Source organism: Choloepus didactylus, chromosome X (genome assembly GCF_015220235.1).
Source record: "Choloepus didactylus isolate mChoDid1 chromosome X, mChoDid1.pri, whole genome shotgun sequence".
Lineage (NCBI taxonomy): Eukaryota > Metazoa > Chordata > Mammalia > Pilosa > Megalonychidae > Choloepus > Choloepus didactylus.
In genome coordinates, this window is record NC_051334.1 from 67,308,072 (window position 1) to 67,324,208 (window position 16,137).

General features: G+C 40.8%; 1 protein-coding gene across 4 annotated transcripts in view; it reads right to left on the minus strand.

The window, feature by feature from the left end:
• The window catches only part of ZC4H2 (zinc finger C4H2-type containing), a 39,073-nt gene that overhangs the window by 8,557 nt on the left and 14,379 nt on the right, over positions 1-16,137 (minus strand). For all 4 annotated transcript variants that reach the window (XR_005214626.1, XR_005214627.1, XM_037822223.1 and 1 more), the window contains exons 2-3: positions 2,431-2,602; positions 729-901 (exon numbers count right to left, since the gene is read on the minus strand). Coding sequence is in view for 2 of the 4 variants with exons in the window: in XM_037822223.1 (XP_037678151.1) it covers positions 729-901; positions 2,431-2,602 (345 nt within the window). In the remaining 2 variants the exon portion in view is untranslated. The remainder of the gene's footprint in view (positions 1-728; positions 902-2,430; positions 2,603-16,137) is intronic.

A 16,137-nucleotide genomic window follows, 5' to 3' on the forward strand; every position in this document is an offset into this window, starting at 1 on the left:
CTCACTATAGAAGTTCCTGCACCTCCCCCCGCCCAAACACAAGGCTCTTTTCCCTGAGTACCAGGCACTTTGCCTGCTGACAAGGGTAATCTTCCTGCTTTGACAGACCCAGAAGATCAAGAAATCCCTGAGATAACAAGGTCCTTAAAAGGCATTCGGTTTCACCCTCCATCCCATGCTCCAATCCCCTTTGCAGTATTCCTATTAAGTGTCCTCAGGCCTCTGCTGATACACATCTAGAAAGAGAAAGCTTACCACTTCCACAGGCAGTCTGCTCTACCTAGAGGAAGTAGAAGTCCTTCTTTCTTCTGACCCGAACTCTGTCTCTCTGTAAGGTGGGACTGTTTCATAACTCTGAGGTCATAAGATGAAGTTCTAGGCTAGCCTCTGGAGATCATAAAAGCTCAGCCTCCTGTGTTCTCAAAGGTTTCTGGACAGCGCTTCTAGATCTTGACTTGGGAAGTGACCTCTTAAGAGTAGTAGACATAGTCTAGGATTGCCAAAATCACACAAAGAATTTTAAAAAAACTATCTAGCAATTGTAGTCTAATCATCCTTCTTCTGGTGTAAAGTCCCAACACAGATACTTGCCCAAGGCCATGCAGTGAGTCAGCCACTGACAGTCCTGGGACTAGGACCAGTTTCCCTGAATCAGGCTTTGTGTGTGTGTGCATTCTGCAAGTGTTTATGTGTGTAAGTGTAGCGGGAGGAAGAGGCAAGCAGCTTACTCCAAGGAGAGTTTCTCTTCCTCATCACACAGATCAGGGAGCCTCTGCAGGCCCAGGGTCATGCGCAGGGCATCCACATGTTCCTTCAGTGGCTTATACTCATCATGAAGCCGCCGAGTAGATTCTAGCAGCTTGTTCAGGTCGTTCTCAGACTGTTTGATGGTGTTTTCCATCTGGAACATAGAGTGGGGTGGGCACAGAGACAAGACTCCAAGGTTTTCAGAGAGGCTCTAGAGCTGAATGGGTAATACCAGAGGGTCCAGAACCAGACCAATCTATGGTCAATTCCTGGATCTGCCATGTACTCTCTGTGTGATGCTGGTCAAATCTCAGTTTCTTCTTCTGTATAATACCAATAATAATACAATTTCAGTGAAAATTCATACAACACACTCAGCACAGAGGTTAACACAGAGTAAAGGCTCAATAAATGGTGGCTGTTCAAATGTAGCATCTTAAAGAGCTAGAAGGGCCCTTAAAGTTCATTTAGTCCACTCCAACCCCATTTTACAGATCAGAGAACTGAAGCTCAGGGAGAAGAAGGGATTTCCTTAGGGAAATACTTCTTAGTCAGGGGTGAAGACTACAAAAGACTTAGGGCTTCTACCTCCCAGGCCAGTGACCTTTCTCCTAGATCAGTGGTTTTCAAAATGTGGTCCCCAGATCAGCAGCATCAGCATCACCTGGGACTTGTTAGGAATGCAAATTCTCAGGCTCCTCCCCAGACATACAGAATCAGAAACTCCGGGGTAGAGTCCAATGATCTGTATTTTAACAGGCCCTCCAGGTGGCTCTAATGCATGCTCAAGTTTGAGATCTACTGGCTCAGATTTTCTTGCTCCTTTCATTGGCTCTATATCCCTGGTTGGCTGACAACAACATTGCCAACCCCTCATTAGACTCAGGAATTCTGTGATTTCTGACACAGATAATCCCAAGTGCCTAATGTCCAAAACTCACTCATATTTTCTTTAAGACCCTAGGCCTCGCAACATCAGGGAATGAGTATTGTCACAGAAATGAGTTTTCCAAGAATAGAAATTTAGCTCTTTCAAATGTAATTTTAAAAATATATATATTTCTGGTTGATAGAGGCTTTAAGGGTTGAAAGGGACTTTACAAGTCAGCACCTTCAACATCCCTCCTGGTGAAGGAATCCAATACAGCAGCCTGACAGGTAGTCATTCAGACTGCTTGAATACCCCCAAAAGTGGGGAGCTTATCACCTTAGCAAAGAGTTCCTTCCGCATGTTCCAGGAGTCAAAGGAGAGACTCTAATGAGGGATCTTCACTATGATAAGCAGGCTGCGACTATTTGTTTGGCCTGGTAGGAAGCTTTAGAACCCTTTAAGCTATACTCCAGAGGCAGCCACCCGCTCTGCTTTCCCCCAAGGCTAACTGTAAATTCCCAGACTCCCTGAAGGAGAGCGCATAAGAGCTGAAAGAGCCCTTAGAGGTTACTGAGTCCTTCTCATAGTGCAGTGAGGGAAACTGAGGCCCAAAGAAGAGACTTGTTCAGTGATACACAGTCAGTTAGTGACAGAGCCAGGACTAGAGCGAAGAACTCCTGCCTCCTTCACCACCACCTGCTACCTGCTCCTCCTGCTTGGCCACAGCCACTTCTCAAGGACAGACCACAGCACTCACTACTGGCATTTCTCCAAGGTACCCTGAGGTAGGCTCTAGCCAGCTAGTCACATACCACATTGATGTCAGCATGGATCAGTCGAAGTTCCTCCACATGGGCCATCTTCTCCTGTAGCAGGAGGTCCATCTCCTGCTTGTATTCTTTCAGGTGTCTCTCTTCTGACTCAAGGGCCTCAAATTCAGCCTTCAAACGGGACTTGATCTTTTCCATCTGCAGGGTCTTGTTCCTGCAATTTCCAAGAAGCAGGAAACAGGTCAATAGGAGAAGAGAGGAAAATGGGAATGGAGTGTGGAGTTAGGCCCTAAGCCAGGGCCATCTTTCCAAGTCTCCCTCCCTCCAGGCATAGCCAACCTACAGCCATCCCCAAAAAGTTAGGATATGCTTTCTTCTAAGATAAAAGCTCAGTAGGTTACAAATGGAGATGATTCTGCCCCCTTATGAGGCTTTTGCAAATATGTGGGATAGGTTTTAGTTGTCAAACTGACTCAAGGGAAAGCACTACCAACATTTAGTGGATATGGACCAAGGATGCAAATGGCCTGCTGATGTGCCGAAAAGTTCCACACAACAAAGAATTCCCACCCAAGATGCCAACAGCAACCTCTTGAAAAATACTAAAACGGCATTGTCCAATAAAACTTTCTGCAATGATGGAAATTGTTCTGTATCTGTAGTCTCTAGGCACATGGGACCACTGAGCACTTGAAATGAATTAATGCAACCAAGGAACTTAATTTTTAGTTTTATTTCACTTTAACTAATTGAACTTTAAATTTAAATAGCCACACATGGCCAATGGCTCTTGTATTTCACAGTGTAGCTCTAGGTGTCCTCATCAGTTCCAGAGGAGGAAGAGGAAGGGAAGACGTATGAGTCATCTCTTTTCTTTTTAAAAAAAACAAAAACTTGCTTCTGGTCGTTAAATCCCTATCGCATACACTTTGGCTCAGTAATCCTGTACCTGGGAATCTATTCTAAGGAAATAATTCAAAAAATCAAAAAGTTAAAACACAGAAATGTGGTTTCTGGGTTAGGCATGATTGGAATATTTAGCAGCCATTAAAAGGGAACATTATGAAGATTTGTGACATGGAAAATGTTGAAGATGTGACATGTGACATGGAAAAAGTATACACACTAGAGCTGCAACAAGTTCAATGACTAAACAAGGAAGCAACTGGCAGGGGTATGGTTTCAAGGGCCTTGAAGGTTTTTTGAGGCCTGCACATGGGAAAAGGTCACAAGCCTTAGAATAAGGCTGCTCTAGGGCACATTGCTATCCACCCACTGGCTCCCTACTCCCTAGTTCTCACATCCTGCCTAGCCATCAGCCCCTTACTCAGATTTTGCATCTCCTTTCTTTTGCCTCAGTAGGTATCTACCACCCTGCCCTAGCCCATCCCACAGGTGCTCTATCTCCTGCCTCAAGAGGTAGCCCACAAAAAGACAAACAACCAAATTGAAAAATGGGCAAAAGACATGGATAGACACACTTTTCTAAAGAGGAAATACAAATGGCTCAAAAGCAGAAGAAAAGATGCTCAGCTTCACCAGAGATTAGGGAAATGCAAATCAAAACCACAATGAGATATCACCTCACACCTACTAGAATGGCCATTATCAAAAAAACAGAAAACTACAAGTGCCTGAGAGGATATGGAGAAATAGGTACACTCATTCACAGTTGGTGAAAATGTAAAATGGAGCAAGCACTCTGGAAGGTTGCCATATGATCCTGCAACCCCGGTATTAGGTATATAATGGAAGAACTGAAAACAGGGACATGAATGGACATTTGCACACTAGTATTTATGGTGGTGGCAGCATTCACGATTTGCAAAGGATGGAGGTGGGCTAAGAGGACATCGACTGATGAACGGAAGGGCAAACTCCAATTAAAGATATGAATGAAATGAAGATGGTTAGGACTAAGGTAAATCAGAATACATGGTAAAGGATGATACTGTCTGTATTTTAAAACTTCAATGTCAGTGTGAGACCAAAGGAAGAGATGTTTATTTGGTCTAAAATTTAAATTTTCTGTAGCACACTATCTAATTTAACCTGTCTGGTCAGTTTATTTAAATAACCCAAATACATGGAACCAAGAAAAGGGAATGGGATCCTATTATTCTGTACAGGTTAATGTAATACCCAGATACATTCCAGAGTATTGTGGGCAGAAAATAAAAAAGTATTTGCAATGTCTAGTTCAGGGACTGGGGAAAATTGTGGAACTATTAAATTTCCCCACCTGGGGAATTCCTGATATTCTCTCAGGCACTAGGGACTCACAATTGATTAAGCCAAGCCCTCGATCTTGAAACCTTCATGAAATTTATTTCTGCAATGGTGAAGCTAGGCCTGCATGTGATTGTGACTAAGAGTCACCCGAAGAGAATCTCTTTTGTTGCTTAGATGTGAGATGTGGCCTCTCTCTCTTTAAGCCAACTCTGCAAATAAACTCAATACACACCCCTCCCCCTTATGTGGGACATGACTCCTAGGGGTGTAAGTCTCCCTGGCTACGTGAGACATGACTCCCACGGATGAGTCTGGCCCTGGCATCATGGAATTGACATATCTTTTTGACCAAAAGGAGGAAAAGAAATGGAACAAAATAAAGTTTCAGTGGCTAAGAGATTTCAAATAGAGTCAAGAGGTCATTCTGGAGGCTACACTTATGCAAGCTTTAGCCAGATATTGCAAACTACCACAGTATGCCAAGCCCAAATCAACAATATTCCTGAAAACCCTAGGGAATGCACTTGGCTGTATCTAAGTCTCTAAAAAGGTTTTTCTTGGTAAGATTATTTTTTCAGAAACTTAAGACATCCAGATTGTTCCAATGTCAGATAAGCCCTGAAACCCAGAGGTACCAGTCTCTCCAAGAACATTAACCAGTTTCATGCCTCTACCCCTTTCCAGCACAAAGAAGTTAAAATGGTCATTGCCCAGATATCTCTGAAGACTGAAAGATCAAATGAGAGGGAGGAGGTGTAAATGAGAAATTTGGATTTAACAAATGACTACCAATACTGGCTCATTATATAGATATTTCTTTTTTATTGTCTAGTGTTTTAGAATAGCCAGAAGGAAATACCTGAAGTTGTTGAACTGTAATCCAGTAGCCTTGATCTTTGATAATGATTGTATAACTATATAGCAAAAAAAAATTTTTAAGTCAGTTGCCCTTGTTTGTAGGGATCTACTTCTGGATGATGTTCTGTTCCACTGATCTATAGATCTATCTCTGACAATACTATACTATCTTAGTTAACCTACTTCTACTGTAAGTCTTAAAATTGGGTAGAGTGCAATACCAGTGATCAATAAGGGGGAGGGGGAAGAGGAGGGTTATGGGATGTTTGGGGTCTTCTTTTTTCTTTTTATTTTTCTGGAGTAATGCAAATGTTCTAAATATGATCATGATGATGAATACACAAATATGTGATGATACTGTGAACCACTGATTGTATACTTTGGATGGATTGTATGCTGTGTGAATATATCTCAGTAAAATTACATTTATTAAAAAAAAAAGAGAGGTAGTCCATAATGGCACAGACCACAGAAAGAATTGTGATAGGTAGGTAGGATGATGGGAGGAGATCTTCCTCCTATATTCAAATTTTTCTTTTCATGTTGTTATATTGTTTTTACCTTTTAAAAAGTGCAAAAGGAGGGGTGATATTATCCCATCTGTAGAGCAGAAAAATGAGGTTCGGTGTAGTAACTTGCCCAGGATCACTGAGAAAGTAAATGAGGAGCTGAGATTTGAACCCAGGGATCTCTTACACCAAAGCATACACACTATCCACTAACTCACACTGCCTCTGAGTGGAGTTACTAGGATGAAAGACATAAAAATACTGAGGTTCTTGGTATAGCTGGTCAACTATCTTGCAGATGGAAAGCCCCTCCTATACAGATTTTTATCATCCTCCTCTTCTAGGTTATATGCAGAGCAATCTGAATTTTACTTACTCTTACCCCCATTTTAAAAATGGAAAAATTGAGATTCAGAATGGTTTAGTGTCTTGCCCTAAGTCACACAGCCAGTTACGGGCAATATTGGACCCAGAATCTATTTATTTCTACAGACAGCGCCATATCATGAAACAAACATGGGCTTTAGATTCAGACCTGAATAAAAATCCTGGTTCTGTCCCTTGACTAGCTATTTGCCCTTGAACAATACTAACAACTACATTTATATTTTTAACTATATTTATTGAGTACCTACTATGTACCAATTACAGAGAATTTAAATACACATTCATTTAACAAATATTTATTGATCACCTATCATGTGTCAGGTAAATACATGATAGAGCAGAGAACATGATACGTTTGTGGACATGAAGCTTAATCTAACAAGGAAAACAGATGCTGAACACATGGTTACACGTAAAACCATGTGATGATAGCAGAAGGAGATGCAGAATGCAATGGAAGGACACAAAAAAGGGACCTAACATAGTCCGAAGGACATTACAGTTAAGTGGATGGACAGGGGAAGCTTCCCCAAGAAACTGAGCATGTGACATCTAAGCTGAATAAGAGTTAACTGGTAAATTCAGGTGGACACAGAGGAGAGCAGTCCAGGCAAAGAGAACAGCATGAAAAATAGCCCTGGAGCAGAAAGGAATGTGGCACATTAGAGGAACTGAATGAAGGCCACTGAGGCTGTAGCATCTACTGCAAGAGAGAGAGGGGCTTGAGATGAAACCAGGGAGGCTGGCACCAGCCAGAACACGGCTAGGAGGTTGGGATTAGGAGTTAGGACTTCTTATCCTCACGGGAAGGGGGAATAATTGTAGAGATTCAAGCAGCAGGAGAGTGGCATAATCCAATCATCTCAGTTCCCTTCTCTCAACCTTGACTTCCTCATCAGTAGCATGGGAATAGTACCTACTTTACAGGTTATGTGGTTAGGATTAAATGAGCTAAGTTATGTAAAGTCCCTAAGCAGAGTGTATGACACATAGTGGACAGTCAACAAAAAATAGTACCTTCCCTTTTCCACTGTGTCCAGCTCCTCTGCCACGGTTATCTCCTTTACCACAGTGAGCTGAACTGTGTTGTAAAGAGCCTACAGTGACTACAGTGTGTGTGTGTGTGCACGTGTGTGTGCATGTGTATACATGTATTAGTGTGGGTAGCCAGGTATATTACTGGTTGCTAAAATGAAAATAACAATTATCAGTACAAGACACCATATCTCATAATGTCAGATAAATAATGGCATTTTCTGGGACTGAGCCAAAACCTAAATTTGTAATCAATTCAGTTAAGATGGTAGCAGCCAACACTAAATGAGATCAGAGGTGAGAGTTCTCTCCCACTGACACTTCACAGAAATCAGCATAATATATCTGTCCCTGCTTAGCTGAGTTCCTTTTATCTACTCCTCCCTTCATGCCTGCTTCTGCTTACAGAACCCCACATGTGGGGCAGGAGACACTGCAATCCCAGACTAAATCAAAATAGGCCAAAAACTTTTCACTTGGTGGGGTCACAGTCAAGAGCTGTCTAGACTTGGAAAATCAAAGATACAAAGTCTTCCTTAAAGTACCACTGGCATCACCTGCAAAATGGCAGCCTCTTCCTTTGAAGTTGCCGATTTGGATATATTATGTTCCTCCAAAAGACATGTTTTAATCCAATCTTGTGGGATATTTGGATTAGGTTGTTTCCATGGAGATGTGACTCACCTGACTGTAGGTGATAATTTTGATTAACTATTTCCATGGACGTGTGGCCCTGACCATTCAGCATTGGTCTTGATTTAATTAGTGGAGTACTTTAAAAAGAACCACACACTTGCTGACACTGATGCTTAGACATGCTTAGAGATGCAGACAGAGGGACGTTTAGCTAAGAGATAAATGCTAGAGTTTGCCCCAGGATATGCTAAGACAGGATCCCCCACCCCCACCCCCACCCCGGTGCTTAGAGAGAAATATCCTGAAAGAAAGAACCAAGAACGCACAGGAGCTGAGAGAAGAGCTGGAACACAACCCGGGATCAGCAGATGACAGCCACGTGCCTTCCCAGTTAACAGAGGTTTTCTGGACGTCAATGGCCTCTCTTCAGTGAAGGTATCCTCTTGTTGATGCCTCAGTTTGGACACCTTTATGGCCATAGAACTGTGAATTTGTAGCCATATAAACCCCCTTTACAAAAGCCAATCCATTTCTGGTATTTTGCATAATGGCAGCATTAGCAAACTGGAACAAAGACCAAAGTAGCTGCATCATCTACCTCCATCCAAGATATTTTTGTGCCTCTGACAATTGCCCATTGTGGTAAGAAATAGCAGGACCAGAAACACTGACTAAAAGGAAGAAGGTCCATGAGTCTTGGTTAGGGGAGGGAAGCAGTGTTACAAACATGGGTTTCAGAATTAATCTGTTTGCTGCTGCTATTTAAAAGTCAGCTTTTTCCGGGGGGCACCTGGCCCATGCTTTAGCAAAGGGACAGCAGGCTTTGATGGTGTCACAGTTACCTCTCAGCAGGTGCAGGCAATAAGGGGTACACTGTATAGAATTTAAAAAAAAAATAATAGGTTTGGCAGTTCCTCAAACAGTTAAGCATAGAATTACTGTATGACCCAGAAATTCCACTCCAAGGTAACTACCCAAAAGAACTGAAAACACTGTTTCAAACAGATACTTGTACATCAGTGTTCACAGCAGTATCATTCACAATAGCCAAAAGGGGAAAAAAAAACCAAGTGTCCATCAACAGATGAATGGATAGACACAATGGGGTATATCCATACAGTGGAATATTATACAGCCATTAAAAGGGGAATGAAGTTCTGGTACATGCTCCAACATGGAAAAACCTTGAAAACATTATGTTGAGTGAAATAAGCCAGACACAAAGGGACAAATATTGTATGATTCCACTTATGAAATATCTAGAATAGGCAAATTCAATAGAGATAGAAAGTAGACTGGAGGTTACAAGGGCTTGGGGAAGGGTGGAATGGGCAGTTATTGCTTAATGGGTATAGTATTTCTGTTTGCGGTGATGAAAAAGTTTGAACAATGGATTGTGGTAATGGTTATACAACATTATGAATGTAGTTAATAGCACTAAATTATATAGTTAAAATGGCAAATTTTGTTATATATATTTTACCACAAAAATTTTTTAAAAAATAATAGAACCAACTAAAAGTTGGTCTGCTCTTTATTGTCACCATGCACTGGCAATTCTAAACAATGTTCGCTGGGGTAGATCACTTTCTCCACCTTATAGGCAACAAACTCTCAAGGGATGGGATTTGGGTTGCAGTACATCCAATCTCCTCTATGAGACCTTTTGTGGTTCCCCACTGTGTATGGAAAACAATGCAAGCACCTCAACTAGCATTCATATCCCACCCCAGAATCTGGCTTCAGCCCTATTTCCACTTCCTCCCCACCCCATTCCTAATATAATCCCCTACCATCATCACACCCTCCCACCCATATGCATTGTTCACCCAGTTCCCTCTGTCTAGAGGCCATTCCACTGCCCCTCTCCATCCCCACCAGCCCTGAATTTCTTAAATCCTATCCATCCTTTTTCAAGGCTCAGCATAAAAGCGATCTACCCTAGATCTCAGCTGCAGCCATGCCCCCACTCCAGCATGACAATAAATTAACCTGTCTCTCCTCTCTGTTCATTTTTACTCATCCACTGTCTTGTAGGCAGAATTTTGCAATCTGATGTGGGTTACCATCCTTTGATTTTGTCAAAGTTTCCCTTTCTAGACCATGGGCTCCTTCAGGCCAGGGTCAGTGTCATATGCAACTGAGTACTGTCCACCTCAAGCCCAAGTATGCAAAAAGTGGACAGTAAATTGAATGGAAGATAGCAAAAAGCTATACCACAGCATTCTAGAAACTAGTCACACAAAGTTGCCAGTTCAACTGGGTCTTCATGAGAGCTGGAGACCTTAAGGATACAGGCAATGCCAGCATCCCTCCATATCTTTGACTCCCTCTGCCTTTTCCTCCTAGATTATAGGGTAGCTAAGATATCCTCAGTGCCTTGAAATGTATCCACAGATCCCTGCATCCCCTAAGATCTGGAACAACGGGGTCAGAGCTGAATTATAAGCTGCACCTCACCACCCCCCCCCCCCCCGACCCTGGCAACTCTCTCCACTCACTCCAGAGAAGGGGCAGTCAGCTTCACAACATAAGCAACCTCTTCCAGTTTCACTGAGTTCTAGTGGCTTTACGTAGACCTTTGCCCCCTTGTTTTGTCATCTGTGGCTAGCATCTGGAACATCCTGTCTTCCAGACTGAAAGCTAATTGCTTTAAAAGAACTGGATTCTGGGTCTGAATCTTAGCTCCACCCATTTTGCTCAGAAGCCCTCTTCTCTTTTCCAAATCCTCATAAACACCTCCACGGCCCCTTAAAGAGCCCCCTCCATGGGAAAGCTGTGCATGGCTCCTGACCAACATGACAGCTCCAAGGGATCCGCATGCCAGGACTAAGCCTCATGTCTTGCTTTATTTTATTTTAACTTTTTATTTGACATAATTATAGATTCACAGGAAGTTCCAAAGATAGTACAGAGGTCCTGTGTACACCTTCACACAGTTTCCCCAAAAGTTATATCTCACATAATTTTTTTTAATCCTTCAGCCTTTATTTAGTCTTCAGCAATCCCACGTCTGCCTGTCCCAAACAATTCTCTCAAAACTGCTGCCACCAAGTGACCAGTGATATTCCCTTCTGTCAAACCCAATAGATAGTTTTTTTTAAGTAAAAAAGAACACTAGGTGCCTTTTTTTTCTTTTTTGCCCCCATTTTTCTACTCTTCCATCCATACACTGGACAAAGGGGAGTGTGGTCCATATGGCTTTCCCAATCATATTGTCACCCCTCATAAGCTACATTATTATACAATTGTCTTCAAGATTCAAGGGTTCTGGGTTGTAGTTTGATAGTTTCAAGGTATTTACTCCTAGCTATTCCAATTCATTAGAGCCTAAAAAGGGTTGTCTATATTGTGCATAAGAGTGCCCACCAGAGTGACCTCTCAGCTCCTTTTGGAATCTCTTGGCCACTGAAGCTTATTTTGTTTCCTTTCATTTCCCCCTTTTGGTCAAGAAGATGTTCTCCATCCCACAATGCTGGGTCTAGATTCCTCCCTGGGAGTCATGTTCCATGTTGCCAGGGAGACTTACACCCCTGGGTGTCAGATCCCATGTAGCGGGGAGGGCAGTGATTTCACCTGCCAAGTTGGCTTAGCTAGAGAGAGAGGGCCACATCTGAGCAACAAAGAGGCATTTGGGAGGAGGCTCTTAGGCACAATTATAGGCAGGCCTAGCCTCTCCTTTGCAGCAACTGTCTTCCCAAGGGCATATCTTACATAATTATAGTATAAGAACAAAACCAAGAAATTGACATTGGAATAATCCATAGAGTTTTATGCAGATTTCACCATACCCACCTCCCGCCTCATCCCCTTCCCCATACCTAACTCCTGGCAACCACTAATCTGTTATCCATCTCTATATAATTTTTTCATTTCAAGAATATTATATAAATAGAATCATACAGAATGTAACCATTTAGAATTGTTACCACTAAGTGAAGTTCCCTTTAGATCCATCCAAGTTGTAGTGTATCAAGTTTGTTCCCTTTTATTACTGAATATTATTCCATGCTACAGATGTACCACAGTTTGTTTAAACATTCACCCACTGAAGGACATCTGGGCTGATTCCAGTGTTTGGCTATTAAGAATGAAGCAGCTTGAATATTCATGTACAAGTATTTTTCTGACCATACGTTTGAATTTCCCTTGGAAAAATGACAAAGAGTACAACTACTGGGTCATATCGTAATTGCATGCTTAGTTTTTAAAGAAACTGCCAAACTGTTTTCCAGACTAACTACCATTTCACATGCCTACCAGCGACATATGAGCAATCCAGTTTCTACATAACCTGGCCAGTAATTTTTTTAAGCTGTTCTACTAAGTATGTAGTGACACTTCAATGTGACCTTAATTTTATTTTCTCTAAAGGGTAGTGATGTTGAATACTATTTCATGTACTTATTTGCCCTCCATATATCCTCTCCCATGAGATATCTATTCATACCTCTGGCCTGTTTTCTAATTGGATTGTTTGTTTTATTACTATTGAGAGTTCTTTATATATTCTATATATGAGTCTTTTGTTAGATATGTGGTTTGCAAATATGTTCTCCAGACATCAGTGTGTCTTTTCATCCTTTCAATGGGGTCTTCAGCGAAAAAATTTTAAATTTTGATGATGTCAAATGTATTGTTTTTCTTTTATGGATTGTGTTTGGTGTCATGTCTAATACACTTCACCAAGCCCTAGGTCCCAGAGAGTTTCTCCTATGCTATCTTCTCACTTTCATAGTTACATTTAAATCTACAATCCATTCAGAGTTAATTTTTGTATATGGTGTGAGGTTTAGGTGGAGGCTCATTTTTTTGAACTATGAAAATCCAGGGCCATTTGTTGAAAAGACTAGACTTCCTTCACTGAATGACTTTTGTACCTCTGTCAAAAATCAGTTGGCCAGGCAATGCCATCAACATGGTGATGTAAAACATCCCCTAAAAATGTTTCCCCAAAGAATCAGCCATTAAAAGGGCAAATCCCACTTGCTCATAACTCTGGCAGACAGTAGACTGGAAAAGGACTCCACAAATGCTGTATCAAAGAAAATGTAAAATACAAGGTAAGAAATTTCTGTCATGGACCTCCTGGTTGATTCCCCTCCCGCTCAATTAGTTCTGCACAGCTTGGGAGTTGCACAGATGCCAGAGTCCCTCTGCCAAAGAATACTGAGCAACTCACAGCAGCAAGTTACAACCCCATGCATATCTAGGCACAGGGACCCAAGTGTGCAGAGGCCCAGGGCAGAACACAAGCCTGTAAGTTGTGCTGCATAAAAAAGGGCCTCCATGCCGAGGTGGGGGAGGGGCAGACCATGGCAAACTGTCAGCAAGATGTGCACTCACTGAATCCATTTTCTGTTGGCTGGACCACTTAAATGCAAAATGGACTTTTCTGGAGTGACTCAACTTTCTGGATTGACCTAACCTGGCTCCCCAGGATGGAATGCCTTAACAAGGAAGAAACCAGAGTAGGGAAAGCTTCAACGAAAAAAAAAGAAAAAGGGGGGGAGGTTAGACAGGAGGGACCTTGAACTGAAAAGTGTAAGGAAAAGCAGGCATAGAGTGAAGGAAAGAATTTAAATAAATCATAGGAGCGGGACAGAAAATTCTGCACAAAAACAAACAGAGATTAAGACTCCCAGGGAAGGAACAGAGGAAAGGAAGCTTTCTCCTGGAGGTAAAACAATTGGACAAAACTTGCAATCTTGAAAACTGTACCACTATACAGCGGCAAGAATCAGATCAAGAAGTGCTGAGAAAAACTGAAGAGTTAAACACGGGCTATTCTAAAGGCATAGAGTAAGTTGGAGCAAGCATCAAGGAAGAGCCTTATCACAAAGCCAATCAAAAATAAAACCCTAGACAAGAGAGAGAACCTGACCTTCAGAGTAACCTCATCAAAAAAAAAAAACAGATGCCTTGACATCAGCCAAAAATTACAAGCTATACTAATAAATAGGAAGATATGGCTCAATCAAGGAAACAAACTAAAACCTCAGAGGAGATGAATTTAGAAAAACTAATCAAAAAAGTTCAAACAAATCCCCTAAATTGATTCAAGGAGATGGAGGAAAAGGTGCATAAATAGATAAAGGATATTAAGAAGACAATGTATGAGCATAAAGAACTTGAAAGTATGAAAAGAAACATAACAGAAATTATGGGGATGATAGGCACAATAGTAGAGATTTAAAATACACTAGAAGCATACAACAGCAGATTTGAAAGATAGAAGAAAGAATCAGTGAATTAGAAGACAGAATAATCAAAATCATAAGTCAGAAGAATAGATAGAGAAAAGAATAGAAAAAATTGAACAAGATTTGAGTGACAAACAAATTGACTGAGCACACAAAAATACACATCATGGGTTTCCCAAAGGAGAACAGAAGGGAAGAAAATCAGAAAGAAACTTTGAGGAAATAATTGCTGAAAATTTCCCAACTCTTATGAAGTATAAAAATATACATGTCCAAGAAGCACAACGTACTCCAAATAGAATAAATTCTAATAGACCTTTTCCAAGACACAAATAAATCAGAATGTCAAATGCCAGAGATAAAGAGAATTCTGAAAGCTGCAAGAGAAAAGTGATTCATCAAGTATATGGATCCTTAATAAGACTAAGTGTTGAATTCTTATCAGAAACCCATGGAGGTGAGAAGGCTATGGTAAGACAGATTTAAAGTACTGAAAGAGAAAAAGTGCCAGCAAAATATTCTTCATCCAGGAAAACTGTCCTTCAAAAATGAGAGAAAGTTTAAAATATTCTGAGATAAACAGAAACTGAGAGCATTCATCAACAAAAGACCTTCCCTACAAGAATTACTAAAGGGAGTTCTGCAGATTAAAATGAAAAGACTAGGGACAGTGGCTTGGAGTAGTGTAAAGAAATGAAGATCACCAGTAAGGGTAACTAAAAGGGTAAATCCAAACCCCAATAATAATTTACACAACCCAAAACTTCCCCCTTTCAATCACATTCACATACATAATTCAGCACTGTTAATTACACTCACAATAAGGAGTATGTTACTAGAAGGACAGTCAGAAGATAAAACATGATACTGTGTAGCACACACACACACTCACACACACACAACAAAACCCAATAGCACTGTATCCTCAATACACAACTCTACACTTTAATCCCTATAGGAGACAGGATATAATTGAACAGGAAAAAGGCATATTTCCTGATAACAGACATGTGAAATATAAAGGGAGAATGTGGGACAAAAACAACATAAAGAGGAGAAAAAGAGATATGGGAGTAGAAAACAGGTATGCTGTTGGAGCTAAGTCAGAATCTTTTCAAATTAGGTTATAAATGTAGGTTGTGTAATAAAAACCCTGGGGTAACCACAAAGAAAGTATTTTTAAAATATACAGAAACAGAAACGAGAAGGATCAGTCAGATACATTACAAAAGATCAACTATACAGGAAAGGAGGTGACAATAAATGAAAATAGATACAAAAAAAAAAGAAAAAAGATATGACATTTAAAACCAAAGGACAAAATGGCTGAAGTACTGCCTTTACAGTAATATCCTGAATGTTTAATGGATTAAGCTCCTCAATCAAAAAACATAGATTTGCAGAAGGGATAAAAAGAATGACCCAACCATATGTCGTTTAGATCCAAAGACACAAATAGGCTGAAAGTGAAAGGATGGAAAAAGATATTCTGTGGAAATAGAAACCAAAAAGGAGCTGGGTAGCTATATTAATATTGACCAAAATAGACTATAACTCAAAAGCTACAGGGCATTATATATTTTTTAAATGGGGCAAACCACCAAGGAGAAATAACATCCATAAACATAAATATGCACCTAATCACAGTGCCCCAAAATACAAAAGGCAAAAACTGGTGAAACTATAAGGAGAAATGTACATCTCTACAATAATAGTTGGAGATTTCAATACACTACTCTCATCAATAGGGAGAACATAGAGACAGAAGATCAATAAGGACAAAGAGAACTTGAAGAATATGATAAATGGACTAGACCTAACAGACAAATGGAACAATATACCTGAAAACTATATGATACACATTCTTCAAAGGTGCACAGGGATAATTT